The 18,992-nt window shown below is 39.4% G+C and overlaps 2 protein-coding genes across 18 annotated transcripts in view; one reads left to right on the top strand and one right to left on the bottom strand.

Annotated features, from left to right (window-relative positions):
* The window catches only part of DOCK7 (dedicator of cytokinesis 7), a 141,513-nt gene that overhangs the window by 68,540 nt on the left and 53,981 nt on the right, over window positions 1-18,992 (bottom strand). The window lies entirely within an intron of this gene.
* ANGPTL3 (angiopoietin like 3) lies at window positions 9,603-17,697 on the top strand. Its single transcript, XM_073358069.1, has 7 exons — window positions 9,603-10,163; window positions 11,301-11,411; window positions 12,309-12,426; window positions 13,302-13,415; window positions 14,613-14,708; window positions 16,421-16,693; window positions 17,516-17,697. The coding sequence occupies exons 1-7, from the start codon at window positions 9,669-9,671 to the stop codon at window positions 17,695-17,697; spliced, it is 1,389 nt and encodes a 462-aa protein (XP_073214170.1). The 5' UTR covers window positions 9,603-9,668.

Here is an 18,992-nt window from a genome sequence, read left to right as displayed (position 1 = left end):
CGAGACAATTCATCAATGTAATAAGCAGCAGCCCCAGAGCATCAGCAGTGACAGACTAAAAACAAAAGGCTCCTCTTAAGATTGTCATCACAGATAACTTGCTCTCTTTATGCATCCAGAGCCCCCACTAATTTCTATAAGAATTCTGTGCATGTAGAGTGGGAATAACACTGGGCTTGAGATCGTCTGCAAGACTCTGAGAAAAGAAAGCTGCTTTTAAGGGGGTACCCACTGAAAGTCGGCTCCTGTACAAAGCAGCTCAACTCTACAGCTCCAGAATGCAACATGGGGCTGCACGGTGAACTCAGATTACTTTCCCTCTCCAGGCAGTGGAATGTGCCGACTTCTCACACGGCAAATTTACTCTCTTCAAACAAAGTCCTTCATGCCGAATGAAGCTTTTGAATTTCATCCCCATTGTTCCCCATGCCTAATCAACGTTCTCTTGTTCTTTCAGAGGGTGGCTCATGCTTTTTTTGTGGCTCTGCGAAATGTCCTCGTTCAGGCATGAATACATTTACTCTTCGATGTTCTTTTTAAAAACAGAAATTAAAATTTGCTTTAAAATGCACTTTGATCACAAAACTTTCATTAAATATTATTAGTGCTTAAAATATTAAGTGCTTAAAAACATTATTAGTGCTTAGGGATTTAATATATTTGGGAAGCCATGCTACAAGACCCCTATATTAAAGGCAGTGTTAGGGCTGAGTTATGTAGAATGGTAGAGTTGGGCCCATGCCAAAACCCTAGATCCAAACATCCATTCTTCTCCGAGGGGCTGGGAGGAGGTGGTGGGGTAGAAGCTATCACAGCTTCTCTGTTCCACCCAAGGAATCCCCAAGCAGGGAGGGAATCCACAAGATGACTTTAGAGAGGTTGTCACACTGCAGCTAAGATCTGGCTCATCAGCTTTGGATAAATTCACAACCAAAAATATGGGGGGGGGAGACGATTAGTTGCTTCCTCCCCCACTTCCTTTTGATTCTCTCTCATTTAAATAAAGGCTGCTAGGACAATCATCATGTATATTAAGAGGAAATTTTCAAAGGCAGTAAGGCGTATGATTTCCATTAATAGCCAATGGGCGTTAGGTGCCTAACTCCTACTTGTGCCTTTGAAAATTTGCCCCTGACGATTAGTTGATACAGCCAGTGGTGTCATAAGTGTGCTTTGTCGGGGACTTAAATACAGTTCATAACAGGATAAAAAATGCCTAGCTATTCAATCAGAATATGATCCTGAATCAGCATGTCCTGGTTCTCAGCTCACTCACAAGGCCCTGGCATCAGTGATGCTACTCCAGTGTAAAACTGATGTAACTGGAACCACTTCACTCATACAGATCTTGTACAGTAAGTGCTAGATCCCAGTTTCATCTTCATTTCCCCTTTCTCCTATTAAGTTCTAATTATTTTTCCTCTCTGCTAAGCCATCAAGCCCCACCAAACAAGCCTTCCCTCCTTCATTAGAGTCACTTCATCATAAAGGCTCATTTCATCACTTGTTTTGCACAACATTCTGGGCACTTGATAACATCGTCAGCATCCCAGCCAGGCTATAATGTTCCTCTGAACATGCTGAGAGAATGTGAAGTCATGGCAAAGATTGCCTAGCTATGTGGGCTTTGTGCCAAGTTATTGGGCTGTTAAGGGTTAATTATTTGGCACAGCTTTGTTGGCAGGGTCCCTGAAGGTCAAAAGTCTACAGTCTTAGCATGGTTTCAGAGGAGGAAAATAGAGAGACAAGACTGCGTGGTTACAGAGTAGCAGCCGTGTTAGTCTGTGTTCGCAAAAAGAAAAGGAGTACTTGTGGCACCTTAGAGATTAACAAATTTATTTGAGCATAAGCTTTCGTGAGCTACAGCTCACTTCATTGGATGAATGCATCTGATGAAGTGAGCTGTAACTCACGAAAGCTTATGCTCAAATAAATTTGTTAGTCTCTAAGGTGCCACAAGTACTCCTTTTCTCCTTAAGACTGAGTGGGACACTCTGGTGGGGCCAGAAATTTGTGTGGAGGACAGGGCTAGAGAACAGAGGGGGGATTTGCCACTGGAATGGGGCTGAGGTGCCAGTAGACATGCTCGATCGATGATGATTAAGAAAGGACTCCACAGGGACTTCGGCTGCCAGGTAACAGTTAATACCTTGTGGTTTTATTCACAGGTTTTTAAAAGTTGCAGCCAGAGGCTCTAAATCCAAAGACTTGTGTCTAGGGCTTTTACTGCAGGACATCCGCAATGCTATGCAAAATGTATGCAAAGCTTATATTATTTGCAAAGGAGCTCAAAAGTACTTTTACCTTCATAAAATGAACTGTTAAACTGCAAAGTCTTTCTCAGCCCAGGAAATTAAAGCACCAGGCAGTTCTCTAAATATTTGTGTAATGTGATTGCAGCCATTTTCTCAAATCCTTAATTTTGAATACATTTATAAAGAGGCGATCCTGAACTCTTGAAGGGATTTTCTCACCATTATTAAAATTTCCCTTTTCAGTAAAATCCAAAGACATTTTCTTTGTTTTATTCATAGTATAAAAATCCTTAAAAGTTCACTTAACGAGGGTCAGCCAGGTAGCAAGACATGAATGCCCTTCAGGATCGTGTTTGTCAAATACATCTTTTTTTTTCTAGCAGTGTGAGGTCTCAGCTCTCAGAGACAATTTTCTCCTACAGGCTCTGAATAATCTCTTGAAACTTATCATTTAATCAGGCTGTTTTTTTTCCCCTGGACCCCGGCTTGTATAAGGGTATGAATCTCTTCTGTGGCTTTGTTGTGGTATTTTGAGGGTTGGACTTTCAAAAAGTGCTTAGCATTGACCTAAGTCCAATGCTGTTGAAATAAATGGCAAAACTCTCACTGATTTTGCTGGAAATAGAATTGGCCAGTGACGAGTGCTTTGGAAAATCCCACCCATCATTTTTTTATTTTTGACTTTAGAATTTTTGACTAGCTTCCCCATTTTATTTGTTTAAATCCATTTTTTCAAAGCTTAATGTTAGAGTGATACTCATTTACACCACTTCTTCCGCCCAAGAGCACTGGACTTAATTATAGTGTGGTGTACCGTGGCTCAACTCTAGTTACTTCTTGAACCATCTTCTGAGCCTTACTGAGGACAAACTCAAGGGTCGATTCTCTTTTCCTTGGGAAAAATGGGAATACTGGAAAAGTTACTGGGGGGAAATTATGAAAAATATTTGAAAAAAATAAAAAGTGGCTTTGTTTTAAACTCTGAAAAGGAAAGCAACTTCAAACATTTGCAAAAGTGGTTTTTAATTTTTCAACCAGTTCTACTATTTTGTAACTTACAGAACAACCTATTTCCCCTTGTTTTTTCCTACCCCCCCCCGCCCCCCCAGACGTTCTTGTTAAACCCTGGATTTGTGCTGGAAAGGCCCACCTTGATCATCATACACATTGTAAGGAGAGTGATCACTTTAGATAAGCTATTACCAGCAGGAGAGTGGGGTGGGGGGAGGTATTTTTTCATGCTTTGTGTGTATAAAAAGATCTTCTACACTTTCCACAGTATGCATCCGATGAAGTGAGCTGTAGCTCACGAAAGCTTATGCTCAAATAAATTGGTTAGTCTCTAAGGTGCCACAATTACTCCTTTTCTTTTTGCGAATACAGACTAACACGGCTGTTACTCTGAAACCTTACAGAACAATAGCAGTATGGGAAAACGACAATTAGTTGTCTCCCCCTGTTACAAAGTGGTGCCTTGCTTAACTGAAAACTTTATCTGAACTGCATTCACCAAGTTAAGGGTTCAATGACTTTCAGTCTTTTGACTATATGACTATCATGGGTTTTTCCATGCATAAAATACATATGTATTTAACATGCATGTTTATCTTCCTTTTTTTAAACACTGGAAGGGGAGGAACAGGCTGGGCTAATAGGTATTTTCCATCTTTAATTCCTATAATAAGGGATCTATCCATATCAATCATTTAAAATAAAACTCCACCAATGTTACAAATTAAACTGTAAGGGCCCAAAGAAATTTCGGCACAGACACAAGTACAAACTCAGGCCTCGATCTTGAAAATCCTTAAGCATGTACTTAACTTTACTCATGTGAATAGATCCTTTGAACACTATGGAGATACTCACATGAGTAAAGTAATGCAGGATGTAGTTTTTAATAGGACTAAAATCAATAGGGCACCATACACATTTAATGAGTTTCTACAGAAAGTAATCTGAAAATGCTTAGAATTTAGTAGAGAATTATATTGTGCCAATAGAGTAGTTTTGGTTTAAAGTAACTTCTTATAGGCTGTAATCTCATGGACACACCCCTTAAAACCCTGATACTATGTGGTATAGCAATCAATCTCACTGAATCTATATAAAGCACTATGCATTCTATATCACAGTTAATTACAGTAATCATTATCATCTCAGTACAAATATGACTACTCTGTCACAGCATTATTATTATTTTACTCGCGGAGTTAATACATAACATAATCTAATAAAGGCTAAAGAAGAAAGATTAAATGGGGCTCATTTTAACAAATAGGCCAGAAGTGATTTGAGCTAACACATACTCTGTGCTGTTCCTTCAGGATTTGTTTATAAAGAATGTGTCCTGCAAGTAACATAATTTCTTCACTCTCAGTTCCATTAAGCCACAATATTTGTGGATACGACCTCCTCCACCCATCTTGTAGCCAAGTTTGTAAGCAAGGCCACGGTCAACGTCAAAAGCCACGGCCAAAGTCACTGTTATTCGATGGATTAGCCACATTCATCACAACGTACCTGGAATCTAAAGCCCTGACAAAGCAACATAGGACGTGAGCACATGCCCAACCTTTGACATGTGACTGGTTCCATTAAAATCAATGGAACTACTAAACATACTTAAAGTTATGCATGTGCAACGCTTTGCTTAAATGCGTAAACTTTTGGTGTGTATATGGACTCCACTGGCCTAGGGAATAAGTGACTAGCGGCTGCTGTCATGAAAACAGCTCAGGAGACCACAATTTTCAAATTTTATTAACAATACCTCGTAATACAGTACTATGAGTTTGTAGCAGACCTGGGGATAGTGAATATTTCTGTTAACTTTGCAATGATTTCTATATAGTCACCCTTTAATCGTGCAGAACAAACATCTTTAGATAACATTACACTTGTTGTTCTGTAGATACACCATCAAATACTGCTGACAAAAAATGAATGCACTGGTTTTATTCCCTTTTATTTTCTCATACAAACAAAACAGCACAAAACAGGAACCTTGTAAAAAATTACCTGACATTTCTCTAACACTATTAATCTGAAGATCTCAAAGTGCTTTACAAACATAAATTAGGTGACAGGACTCTTATGAAGGAGAGTATTACCTCCTTTTTACAACTGAGAAAACTGAGGTACAGGCTGGTTTAAGTGACTTGTCCATGCTAACACAGCAAGTTAGAGACCGCAGGAGTGCTGACTCCCCTTCTCCTGCTCTCTTCATTCCTCTACACATTCTCTCAGGGAAATACTAAACCATTCAATAAATTACAAACTACTTAACTTCTATGCTGCTACTTAACATGTTGAATATGTTGGCGAAATACACCTTCAATGCCACCACAATACTTTGTCCATCAAGACACATTGCTCTGATTTCAATGGAACTCTAGAACATCAATGCATAGCAGAGGGAATGGGACGAACAGAGGTGAAATGATTAGGCACAAATGACCAAAAATAAACTCCTTGTTTCCAGTGTCCTTTCACACTGAAAAAACTCCACTGTTTGTTATGTCTGACAACAAGTGACCAGAGAGACAAGGTGGGTGAGATCACATCTTTTACTGGATATGACCTCCCCCACCCACTTTGTTTCTCTAATATTCTGGGACCAACATGGCTACAGCAACACTGCATATAACAGGTGATCAGACAGACTTCATTATTGGCTGGCTGGGCTAACTGCATGCCTCCTGCACATAACCACAGCCAAAACTTGAACCTGGACCCTGCCTGTCACTTTACTAGGGACATCAAAAGAGAACCTGCTTGTGACATGGTTACTAGGAGCTGTGCTAAACTTCTCTCAGCTAGAAATGGCTCCTTCTATATCTTACACTCGCTTATTTCTTACCTGACTTAAAGTAGGTTCTAATCAACTAAAAAGAAACAAACCATCCAAAAACCTCTCACATTGAGGGAAGGTAGGGATGCATGTGTGTGTATACATGCACCTATATTCATAGAATCATAGAATATCAGGGTTGGAAGGAACCTCAGGAGGTCATCTTGTCCATCTCCCTGCTCAAAGCAGGACCAATCCCCAATTTTTGCCCCAGCTCCCTAAATGGCCCCCTCAAGGATTGAACTCACAACCCTGGGTTTAGCAGGCCAATGCTCAAACCACTGAGCTATCCCTCTCCCCCATGATGGCCATTCCTTTCGTGATGGCCATTTTTTCAGTTTTGTGATTTGTTCTATTAAGTAAAGAGACAGGCAGGGTAAAGTCACATCAGGTTAAACATGAAATCTTTTGGAAATTTGGTTATAAATTAAAAACATGTTAAGATAATTTGTGCCATGGGCTGGGCTGGCCCCCAGCAGCACCGTAGACCAGAGGAACGCAGAGTGGCACAAAGCTGTCTTTGACTCCCTACCCCACTTGAGTTCTGTACTCAGCGTAGCTCCATCAGATCTAAGGACTGGGCCAAAGTCCTCAAAATATCTGAGGGTAAAGAATTAAAAACCATGGATTGCCCTCCTGATGTTTAAATCTTTTCTTTGCCTGACTTTTTAGATACATTTCAGGATCAAATGCCTAATTATTCACAGCCCCTTGTGATGCTATCTGTTCATTCATCCCCCTGTCACTGCACGAATGTTTCCACAAGACATTTTCTAGTGATTTGTCTCAGCACTGTTCCAAAACAAAATCCTGAAACATGGTCTCCTACTGCAGGCTCCTGTTAGCAGACTGCATTGCAGGGCCCAAGTCAGCCGGATTGTTGTGTCTCATCAAGATTATCTACTTGGGATACTATGAGAAATGTGGTTGTGGTCTGCTGTGAAGTACTGACTATTATATCAGATTATTTCTTGTTTTTTCTTTGACCATATGCCAGCCAATTTATAATGAAGTTCTGAGCGGTAGAATTATGGACTTTATCCAGATTCTCTCCTACCGTTTTTCTGTGGCTGGTGTACATGAGCTAATCACTCAGATTCCTACTGCTCCAATGTAATATATTACTCTAGTTATAAATCTATGCAACAGAATTTTAAAATATTTTCATGCCACTTAATATTTTATGTTTCATTGTATGTCACCAAACTTTTATCATGCAGAGGTTCAGTGCCCAGGTTAACAACTTCATTTCAATACACCTTCCTGTTTGACACGGAGTTATGTGCACATATGCAAATAAAAAAATAAATAAAGTTGAGCAACTAGGAGGCTCTCCCCACTCCAGCACTCTAAAGAAAAACCTTGAAAATCCTCCAAAAGTGCTAGAGTGCACATTATAATCAGCGGGGGCAGATTTCCTATATTTGTACGTGACTGCACCACAAGCCACTGTTAATTCAAAACTTCATTGTTTCCTTGCAAACTGGTTGGTTCTAAAGCAGGCAATCGTTCCAGTCATAAAGCTGAACACTTTCTTCAGATCATCCTTGGAAGACTACCCCTACCCAAATTTTATTTATTTAGGGCCAAATCTAGGCTATGGAGAAGGATCTTAGGGTGAGAGAGGTCTTAGGGTATGTCTATACTATGGAAACAATACTAGCATAGCTAAATTGGAATAGTTACGCTGGCATAGCTTCATAGTGTAGACGCAGCCTGTGCTGATAGAAAGGGTTTTTCTGTCCATGTAGGAACACCACCTGCCCGAAACAATGTTAGCTACGCTGATGGCTAAACAGAGTGACACAGCTCTGTTTACATTGGGGATTATGTCAGCATAGCTATGCCAGTCAGGGGTGTGGTTTTCCCCCCCACTCTTGACCGACATAGCTATGCTGATATAACTTTCAAGTACAGACCAAGCCTAAGTATGGCTTTGCCCCTCTCACCCACCCTTGGAATGCAGCATTTCAAAGTTTGAGGTTTTGCATAGCCAAGCTAAATTAATGGCTGGTCTACACTGGGAATTTACATTGGCATAGCTACGTCTCTCAGGGGTGTGAAAAATCCACAGTTCTGAGAGACATAGCTAGGCCAGCCTAACTCCAAGTGTAGATCGTGCTAAGTCAAAAGAAGACTTAGCTATCATCTCTTGGGAGGTGGATTACCTATGCTGATGGAAGAACCCCTCTCATCAACGTAGGTAGTGTCTACACCAAAGCATTACGACGGCACAGCTGTAGCCATTTAAATGTACACATGCCTTACGACCAGGAAAAGTTTCTCTTGGTTGCGTCATCCACAAACCCATGAAAATTCACCCTGCAAACATATGGAAACCCCTGCAGAATTTCCCGCTGAAACTCACGATGTCCTAAAATCACTCCCAGCACTTAAGAGGACTGTCCAGCATAGGCATAAAGGAAATGGTAGCACGGCTACTCAGGAAGAGGATATCAAGGAAGCGGGTTAGCATGGATTGGCAGACACCCCATGCGGATGGCTCATGGTTTGCTGGAGTTTCCTTTAGGTTCCTAGGGAATCATGAGCATCAACCTTTGCCCTCCAGATCACATGATGCCTCAGAAACCCAGTGATTCTGATTTCCACTGCTTGAACCTTGAGAAGTCATGTGCACTTGTGCAAAATGATTACAAAGTGAATCTGCCAAATCAGAATTCTTCACTCACGTACACCAGTGGTAGCATTTTACATCCACTGTGCACAGGATTAAAAAACTTAGAGAAGGTGCAAGGCAGTGGAAAATCAAGCTCAATGAGTCTACATTTACTGTGCCTAGTTCTGCTGTCACTTATCCTGGGGTAGCTGAGGAGGAAATCAGTTGAAGTACATTGAATTACACCAGTGTCAAATTTCAGAGTAGCAGCCGTGTTAGTCTGTATTCGCAAAAAGAAAAGGAGGACTTGTGGCACCTTAGAGACTAACCAATTTATTTGAGCATAAGCTTTCGTGGGCTACAGCTCACTTCATCACATGCCACTAGTACTCCTTTTCTTTTTACCAGTGTCAAAGTGGTGTGAAATCAGAGTCAGGCTCAGTGAATTGCCCTTCTGTAGGATGTCCCGCCCCCTTCAGAATCTGAAACACAGAGATTGCTTCTCATTTATGGTAAGGCCCTTTTACATTCCTCTGGCAATGTAAAGAACCCTTACACTGTAATTTAGACCCTTATCCATAGTTCAAGATTATGATAAAAAAAATGAACCTGTTAAGAAAGGTGTATATCCAGCAATACATCACGTTTACCAATAATTTTAACAACAGAATAGCTGGCATATTGGAAATCTAAGTACTAGTTTAATCTGCACCAGGCTGGTCACACAGGTTTATCTTTCCAGATATCAACCTGGACAGGACAGAGGTTACATTAGTTCAATTATACATGGTTTAATGATCAACTTAATCCGTTTGCCTTTTCTGAACCGAACAGGCATATATATAGGCTAAATTCTTTAACCTAGAACCATCATACAGCAAAAGCTAAAACCAGGGAAAACATCTCTGTTCAAAACTACCTTAGGGAATTGGAAACAGACACCATGAAAATAGCCCTCATCTTTCTTTTCATTGCCCCTTGTGCTATTTCAAGTAGAATTGACAAAGACTACTCTTCCTTTGATTCTGCACCTCCTGAGCCGAACTCAAGATTTGCCATGTTAGATGATGTGCGGATTTTAGCTAATGGGCTTCTCCAGCTTGGGCACGGCCTTAAAGACTTTGTCCACAAGACCAAGGGGCAAATGAATGACATCTTTCAAAAACTGAACATTTTTGACAAGTCTTTTTATGAGCTCTCACTGCAAACCAACGAAATCAAAGTAGAAGAAGAAGAACTCAGAAAAACAACTTCCAGATTGCAGGCCAACAATGAAGAGATAAGGAATATATCCCTCGAGCTGAACTCAAAGATTGAAGACCTATTACAAGACAAGATCCAGCTTCAAGAGAAAGTAGGGGGGCTGGAAGAGAAAGTAATTAAATTAGTCCACATCCAGCCTGAAGTTCAAGAACTGAAAGAAATGACTTCACTCAAAGTAAGTAGACTTGAGGAAACCCAGAGGGTAGAAAGCCAAAGTAAATCAGGATTCTATTTTAGGGAGTGATGCTCAGACAGCCATGTTTCCTCCACACATTTCTAGAAGCAGTAATATGTATTTTGAGAAATAAGCTTTGTACATGAAACTGGAGAATAATAGTCTTGCAGAAATCAATTCAAGTGTCTTACTGAAATGTCACCAATTTTAAAGCATAAATCCCCAAAGAAATCAGTGAGGAAATATGCTTGAAAACAGATGGAATGATATGGCTCTACATATTTTGCTTTGTGCTTAAAAAAATAAATCAATTTCAAAGTACACTAAAGCATAGTGGTAAAACCCTTGGAAATCAGATTAACAAAACTACAGCACAATACAGCTCATTGCAAAATGGTGGTCTATGTGAATTCTGATAGGTTTAATGTTAAGATTTAGTAACATTTATTTTAAAAATTAACTTTAAAGAGGGACTATCTATTTACGGTACTTATATGGTCCCCATTACCATAGTACCTGAGCGCCTCACAATCTTCAATATATTTATCCCCACAACACCCCTGGGAGTTAAGGCAGTTCCATTATCCCCAATTTACAGATGAGAACTGAGGCACAGAGAGGCTAGGTGACTTGCCCAAGGTCACACAGGAAGCACGTGGCACGGCAGGGAAATTAACCCAGGTCTTCCAAGGCCTAACCACTGGAGCATCCTTCCTCTCTACTGGCCTAGTGGTATGTGTTATTTATACAGTTCAATTAAAAACACAAGACAGCTCCACAAAAATTCATTCTTTGAATCACCTACAAAGTGGAATTAAAGTGTTTGAAATAAAGGGCCAAATGAAGGTCTCTGAAGCTGACAGCAGTTTTGCTCAAGTAAGAGCTACATAATTTGATCCAAAATTGGTGTAGATACTCATTGCAGAGGAAAAGAGAGGATTCTACCTCACAAGGCAGGACAGGGAAGGCAAAATAAAGGAAAACGATGACCATGGATGGTGCAGTGATTTTGCCTTTAAAAACTGACACCAATAAAAAAGGTTGGTTGAAGACTACTTTTGCTAAGGCATTAATCTGATCTTTCTAACACAGAATGAAAGTTGTCTTTGGTGAAGTTCCACTTTTTTCCCTCTCCAGAATTTTGTACAGCAACAAGACAACCACATTAGGCAACTTCTCAAAGTTGTACAAGAACAGCATGCACAACTTGATAAACAGCACAATCAAATAAAGGAGCTGGAAGAAAAGGTAAGAGGAACTAGTTATCGAAATACACTTCTCCTTTCCAGAATTCATTCTGATTGTCTGAGATACCTAGGGGGGAAAATAACCCCATCAGCCAAAATGCAAATCTTGGGACACAATCTTTTTATGGGTGTGCAACTGCTAAATGCTGTGGTTCTGTGGTATGTGGTTGGGGCTTAGGGCACAAGAATGCTGAGTATAAAGCTCTGCACCATGGACCATAAAACCCAAGTGGGGCATGTTTGGGGATTGTAACTTTTCTAATTTTGTTTAATTCTCTAATTACCAATCTCACTGTTTTTCCTACTCTTTCCTTTCTCCTGCTTCCCAGTGTTAAGTGATTTTCTCTTTTTCCTCCTCTCTGCTGCTATATTTATTTCAACACAGCACCATACCTCTGCACTAAAATGTTTAACCTCTGTTACCACAGCTGTGGGTACAACTGACATGGTTTTGAAATTGACATGCTCATATTTAATTTCACTCCTCAGAGCAGGCCCCAAAAGAAAAGAGTTTTTAGTGCACGGCCCAAGGGCTCCGTAAACCCTCTACAGGTTGGGACTGGTTGTCTGAGTGGTGTTATATAGGGACCAAATTAAGTTCATCCACCGATCAAGATACATGTCAAATGGACAGCTAAGCAAATTGGCAGCTTATCTTAGTGAACAAGTTTCATAGACAAAACATGAGTTTCAAAGAGGCATGTTAGTATTAATATATTCAAAATCTCCAGGAACATTTATAAAACACTTTACATATTGTACACTGATTACTTTGAAAGATTAAATTGATAATAAAAATGGATATAGTACCTTGGATTCTTGTACTAAGTATATGACTTTTGATTATAATTCCAAGATGCTTGGGAGATCAATAATACATAAATATGCTTCTTTTCAGCTAAGCAATACAAGTTTCCAAGAAAACACAGAGAGTTCATTTTCTCTGAAACAAACTGAACCAAAGATCATTCCCCTTCCTTCACATAATTCCACAGCTCCAGTTCAGGAATTCAATGGTAAGATCATATAATGCTTTAGGTATGACTGTATAACCCATTGCGTTTGCAGTAGTGCATATGTGTGCATGCATGTCCTCACTGTTAAATGGTCAGATACAGGAGGTTTTTACCTTTTTTTTTCTAGTTTCTCTATGAAGCCAGTTCTTATGAAAGGGGCTGGGTTTTCAGCTTTGGAGACTTGAGTCCTTTATTTAACCATATAAAAGGTGTAGCAGTGCACATTTCCACACACTACCCCACAAATTTGCCTCCACTTTCGTGAAGTGGGACAACTTCTAGGGTTGAAATAGTCCAGTCTTGGTAGGCAGTTCAGTCTCTGGCCTTTCTTTGGGTTACATTTTGTATCACACATACAAGGCAATACCTTTATTGTCAGTTTTGATGATGCAGGCATTTGTCCACTGGGAAATGGACTGAGACTTGGATTGACAGGACTTGGATTAGATTTTTAAAGCTGATCAGCATTTTTAGACTTCAGCAATAGTAACGTTTGGGAATTCAGTCTAATTCAAACAACCACGATTAGAACTTCGTGGAGAAAAAAAGTCATTATGTCCAACAGTCTGTTCTTAGACTATCCCTTTTGTAAGATTATCTAAATTGAAACCTTGCCTAATTGAGCAAACACCAGCTGCCCAACAGCCAGTTGGCCACTTTTCCTCTGACGTAATTTTTAGCCCTCAGAATCTAATTTGCCCATTTCACAGAAGGAACCATCATAAAAGAACACTCCCGCTGAACTAACTATTACAGCTTCTGTTTTGTTCCAAGAGGTTCAAAACAGGCAACTACCTCTGCAATGTTGGATTCTGTCCTTCAGGCTTCTTAACTGCAAAAAGATATTTGTAATTCTTTAATTATTGCTATTCCAGGTGTCGCTACTGATTGCACTGCCCTTTATAAGAGAGGTGAACGGACCAGTGGCATTTACTCTATTAAGCCCAACGGATCTGAAGCTTTTAATGTCTATTGTGAAATGAAATCTGGTAAGACCAGCTATGCTAGAAGCAGTAGAATTCTTCCTTTAACAGTTTACTGATAAACTGTACTGTGCTTACTGCCCTAAAATGTACACAAACTTACAGCAGACTACCCAAAAGGTTGTCATCTATTAGAAAGCTGACTGCAACCAGTGGCATTCTGAATTCGTCCCGACTTTTCAAAATACCAGAGAGAATTGAAGAAAACACTTCCACTCTTTGTTCAGTCCATTCTTCACTATAAGCAAGAGGCAAATCCACTGGCATCTACGGGAAATAGCTTTTCATCCCTTCAGCCAAATGACCACTAAAAAGCAATGATTACTAACACTGTATTACAAACAACTAGTAACTTTTCTAAATTAAACCAGTTAATTGCATAACACTCAGCATAGGCAGCTAACAGTGGTTATGCTTTGAATAGTCTGACACACATTCTTTATAAGGTTATTCCGGGGTACAGAACTGCCATGAGTTTATCAGGCCCCTCCATGCTATCACATTTCAATTAGTTTATCACCAGTCAGTGACCATGTTGGATCTAAACAAGGATTGTGTCCATGCACAACATGGCTGATACATATATAATAACTATGGCAACTACCAATGGTATATCTTTGCCAGCAGCCTACGCTGGTATCTGCTTGTCTTCCTATAACAAAGTCATAATGCTGTTATTTTGTGGTACACATGCATGTGTATCACCAGTTTGGCCAGTTGTTCTTTCTCCCATTGTATCAGAGCACAGCACAGTGCCTCTCACACTGGCCGTGCAGCTCTATGTAAGTGCCCTCTTGGCTCCCTGATCTCTGGCACAGCTACCTAGCATTTCCAAGAATACACTGATGCAAACATAGTTGGCCTGTGGTTTCATTGTGAAAAGAAGCTGCTGAAGGGTCATAATTCAAGCATGTTTGTTGTATCTGGGTCAGATGAGGGTGTCATGACCTGGTTACTACAAAAAAGAAAAAAAAAATCAGTCACGCTTCATATGAATGTTAGCGAAATATCCTAAGCAGTCAAGAGCTACCACTTGAGAGAATTTTGTTGACTGTAAATGGTATTTATAAAATGCCCAGCAAAGCTACTAACATGGAACAATTAATTTCTCTTTTTATCTATTGCTCTACTCTTGTCAAAGTCCAAACAAATGCTTAAAATGACCTAACAGGCTGATGGTTTCTTTCCCTTTGTCATTCACAGACAGCTCATGGACAGTCATTCAAAACAGAGTCAATGGATCACTAGATTTCAACCAAACCTGGGAGAGCTATGCAAATGGTTTTGGTGATCTCAAGGGTAAAGGCACTGTTTTTACTCCTTCATTTTTTATAGGTTGTTAGCGGCTTTCAAATGCTAGAATCTTCAATGACTCTAGTGCATTCACACACCAGCAGGCAGAAACAAGCAAGCCAGTCTGAGCAGCTCATATAGCTAATGTGAGACACTGTCTATTGCATACCAGAAAATATAAGGCCCTGAATTCAGCAAAGCACGTAAGCATGTGCTTACCCTTAAACATGTGCTCAAGACCTTTGCTAAATCAAGACCAAAAAGACATATTTCAAATGTTATTTTATTTATTTATATTCTGCCCTTTTCAAGTTCCCCATCCAAAGTTTTAGGTTTCCTTGACACAGATTTCCAACCACAAGAACACAAGAAATACACAGTAAACACCACCAAAGTAAGCAGCACTTCTTCCTCCCACCATACCATGTTTACACTAAACACCACCACATCAATTGTTCAAGCTCAAGACACCATTAGACTAGACAGTATTTTCTTCTCTACACGTCCAGTCTCCCAATCATTGGCAGCCAATCATCTTACCTGGCATGTGAATGGTGAAGAAACACCCATGTTTATATTAGTTATTCATCAACTCTAAGATCATTTTTAATGCCAAGCATTGGCTAACAGCTTGCCTATCCAACAGATTTGTCTATGCATCTATTTAAAATTACTTGATTCTCCTTTTACAGAAAAATGACTCACTGTGGCAGGACTCAGGTGGCAGATTCAAGCCACCAATTTCCCAGTCTGGGCACAGAGCAGAGGGTAGATAGCAGCAGGATATCAACTATTGCCTTCTTTCAGATCTGCAACAGTGAAGAGTTGCTCTATTCCTCCCTCTGGTGTTGGAGCAGTAAATAGGACTGAGACAAGCATTCTCTCATGTAGGAGGATTCTCACCTCATATTTTAAGGAATGTGCCTTACCTGGTGTAGAATTCCCACATCCCTTAACAATATAGGATGCATTTTGTTCCATAGATCAGAAAAATTCATGCAAAGGATCATAGAAGTATACAGAGATACCAATGTATGACTGTGGCCTGTGAAGAATTTTCTAACATGAATGGAAAATGGTGGAGTGCTGCTTCTTAAAGTATTGTCCTGTATTTTTTCAAAAGTGCTTGTCCTTTGATCCTTGAAATGTAGGTGGGCACCTTGCTTGTGAGGCATTCACATTTGGCAGTATTGTTTTTGGTCGGAGATCAGCAATAGACATAATAAGAAGCTGGTTCATATTTTGCTAAACAATATGTTCAACTATCAAAAAGTCCATGAAGGAGAAAAACTACTCAAATTAAATCCACTTTTTTTTCTATAAGGGCATCAAAATCCCAATGTAGGTCCCCCACCACAACCACAAGTGAAATCCATTTCCAGTACAATTAAGTTTTATATATGCCACTTGCTTCACTTATCATGCTGTTTCAGTTACGTATTTTTTTTTAATGTCTGGAGTCCCCTCTGCAGTCCTTCACAAGCACTGTGAAAATTAGGAGAGGTTCCGTTTAATTTATATATCTAGTTTTTATTGATCACGAGTGTGTAATTAAAAAGATGTAAACAAAAAGAATGTTTCAGGAGACTCTCTGAAAAGATCAAGAGTTCCCAAGACTCATACTATTGATTTAATTAAAGCAATGAATAAACCTTTTAAAATAATTGTGCTCTGTCTTAACTCCATACTAATGATATTCATGCAACCTGTCCTTGCAGGGGAATTTTGGTTGGGACTAGCGAAGTTATATTCCATTGCTAACCAAGCTGACTACATTTTACGTATTGAGCTGAAAGACTGGAAAGATAATAAACGTTACGTCGAGTACACATTCACCCTGGGAAGTCCAGAAACAGACTACACACTTCATCTTTCAGAGATCTCAGGAAATATTCCCAACGCACTGCCTGAACAAACAAAACTGAGGTTCTCTTTGATGGATCACGACAATGCTACAAAGAGTGATTTAAACTGTCCAGAAAGATATTCAGGTACCAGTATTTGAAGCACATTAAAATTCCAGTTCCTTTGTTACATTAGATATAACTTCATGAATTACTGGGAATCTACCTATAATGCTCAGCTGTCATGGATGTTAGAGACTGAAAAGACTAGTTCACAAAATCTCTCCCCTGCAAATGAAGAACATAAAATGAAATAATAATTATCAGCACTTATATAGTGTTTTTTGTCCACAGATTTCAGAGTCCTAAGACACCACCTAAGCATTATTATCCCATTTCACACATGGGGAAAACTGAAGCACAGAAATGCTAAGTGACTTGCTCAAGGCCATAGAGTGATTAGTAGCAGAGATAGAAATGGAACTCAGGGGTGAGTTCCTTGTTCATTTAAGTCAATAGGAGTTTTGCCACAGACTTCAATGGAGCCAGGAGTTCATCTCCCGTGTACTGGGTCCTAGTCCAGCGCCCAGCCACTGGACTACATTGGCTTTCTACATATAATCCCTTCTTGCACACAACACAAGATGGACTGGATATTAATTCCACTCTATCATACGCAGCAGACTATAGTTAAGCCTGCAGCCGAGTTTCCATTTAAAGCCTGATTTTGGTGCGCTCTAAAATATACAAAATAAGTCACATTCACCTCAAAACTGATCGATATATCTAGGACAAAGGTAGAATTTTCCTACACATTTATAAAACAAAAAAACAAAAACCTCAATGGGAGTTGGATCAGGCCTAGAGAAGCCTCACTTTGAAAATGCTGTCCAAATCAGTGACTAGCCTTCTGACGTCAAACAGGAAAAGTAAAATTTGGACTAAATGACACCAAAATATTGTTTTTAGGTGGCTGGTGGCACAGAGCGTGTGGGGAAACCAATCTGAATGGAAAATATATCAAACCAAGATCAGAAGGAAAACTAGAAAGGAGACGAGGAATATACTGGAAGCCTAAGAAAGGAAGATTCTATTTGATCAGGTCAACCAAGCTGATGATACATCCTACGGATTTAGAAAGTTTTGAGTGAATCCTCATTCTGAAGTGTTTAATTGAACACATATTCACTGAATATGAAACATAATATGAACTAATAATCAGGGCTGAATGCCCAAATACAAGGCATTACATATACAGTATTCCATACTACTCAATGATACAACACGGAGGAGTCTACTGTGGTCTTATGGTATATTTTGAAAGTATTATTATTTTTTCCAATATAAATATATTTCAAGTTCAAAACTACCTACGCATCCCCACCTTTGAACACTGGTGCCTAGAAACTGGATGTGGTTTTGATATTTTGGCAGACTGTATTACATGTGGACAAGAATTTTCAGGCCAATGCATTCATTTCTGGATTATGTAGAGGAGAATATTCAAAATGTTTCAATAAAAATAACAGACTGACAGAATTCTACAGAAAACATGTAAGTATTAGTTTTGAAGAAAAAAAAGGTTTTACTTTATAAAGTAACTTACTTTCATGTTAGACTCAAGTACTGTAGTCTTGGAATGTGTCTATGCATGACTGAATTGGCAGATAATTCTGCATTTTATGGTACTATGTATTTAAATGTGAACATCCAGCTGTGTATCTTGAGCCAAATATTCATTGTTGTGCTCATGCAACTATGAAAACAGCGCATCTGGAAATCCAGAATGTGAAACTAACCTTTTATATTATACTTTGTAGAATAATTCTTAGGGCCTGATCCAAAGACTGCCGTTAGTTTTTTGCACGGATGTCAACTGGCTTTGAATCAGGCCCTTAAATTACCTTTTGGTACACCTTATTTATGGAATCAAATGGACAAAGTGCTGTGTTTGAAACAGACCGATTGCCTTTAATATAAATAGAAACCAATCCTGCAACCTGTACCTATGCAAGAAATCCCACTGAAGTCAATGGTGCAACTCAACTAATCACATTCGTAAGGACTGTAAGATCCTGCAGGACCTTCAGCCCCAATCCTGCAAACACATATTTGCATAAATTTACTCAAAGGAGGAACCCCCAAAGTCGATGGGACTATTCACATATTTATGGTTAGGCATGCCTGTAAGTGTTTGCATGGTAGGAGCCATAGAATGTGAATATTTTGAATCATATTGACTTTTCTATCTTACCTAAAAACTGTACTGTATGAATTTTGTAGCATTTTAACATTTGTCGACATTAATAAAACCCACCTTTTTAAACTATATTTTGTCAAAATGAAAACAAGGTTGAATATAATTAGCAAATTTCAGAGAAACAATGCACTAACTAATTGAATTAGAGGTCTGATGCTGTTGAAATGCACTCATTACAATCAAAGT

Source organism: Lepidochelys kempii, chromosome 8, assembly GCF_965140265.1.
Source record: "Lepidochelys kempii isolate rLepKem1 chromosome 8, rLepKem1.hap2, whole genome shotgun sequence".
NCBI classification, from domain to species: domain Eukaryota; kingdom Metazoa; phylum Chordata; order Testudines; family Cheloniidae; genus Lepidochelys; species Lepidochelys kempii.
This window is presented reverse-complemented; position numbering and strand designations above follow the sequence as displayed.

What these genes read in the sequence shown, in the direction of transcription:
- ANGPTL3 (XM_073358069.1), top strand. Translation starts at nt 9,669, where the DNA reads ATGAAAATAGCCCTCATCTTTCTTTTCATTGCCCCTTGTGCTATTTCA. An exon ending in TAAAGGAGCTGGAAGAAAAG is followed by an intron (nt 11,412 to 12,308) that starts GTAAGAGGAACT and finishes GCTTCTTTTCAG; the next exon opens with CTAAGCAATACAAGTTTCCA. An exon ending in CTATTGTGAAATGAAATCTG is followed by an intron (nt 13,416 to 14,612) that starts GTAAGACCAGCT and finishes TGTCATTCACAG; the next exon opens with ACAGCTCATGGACAGTCATT.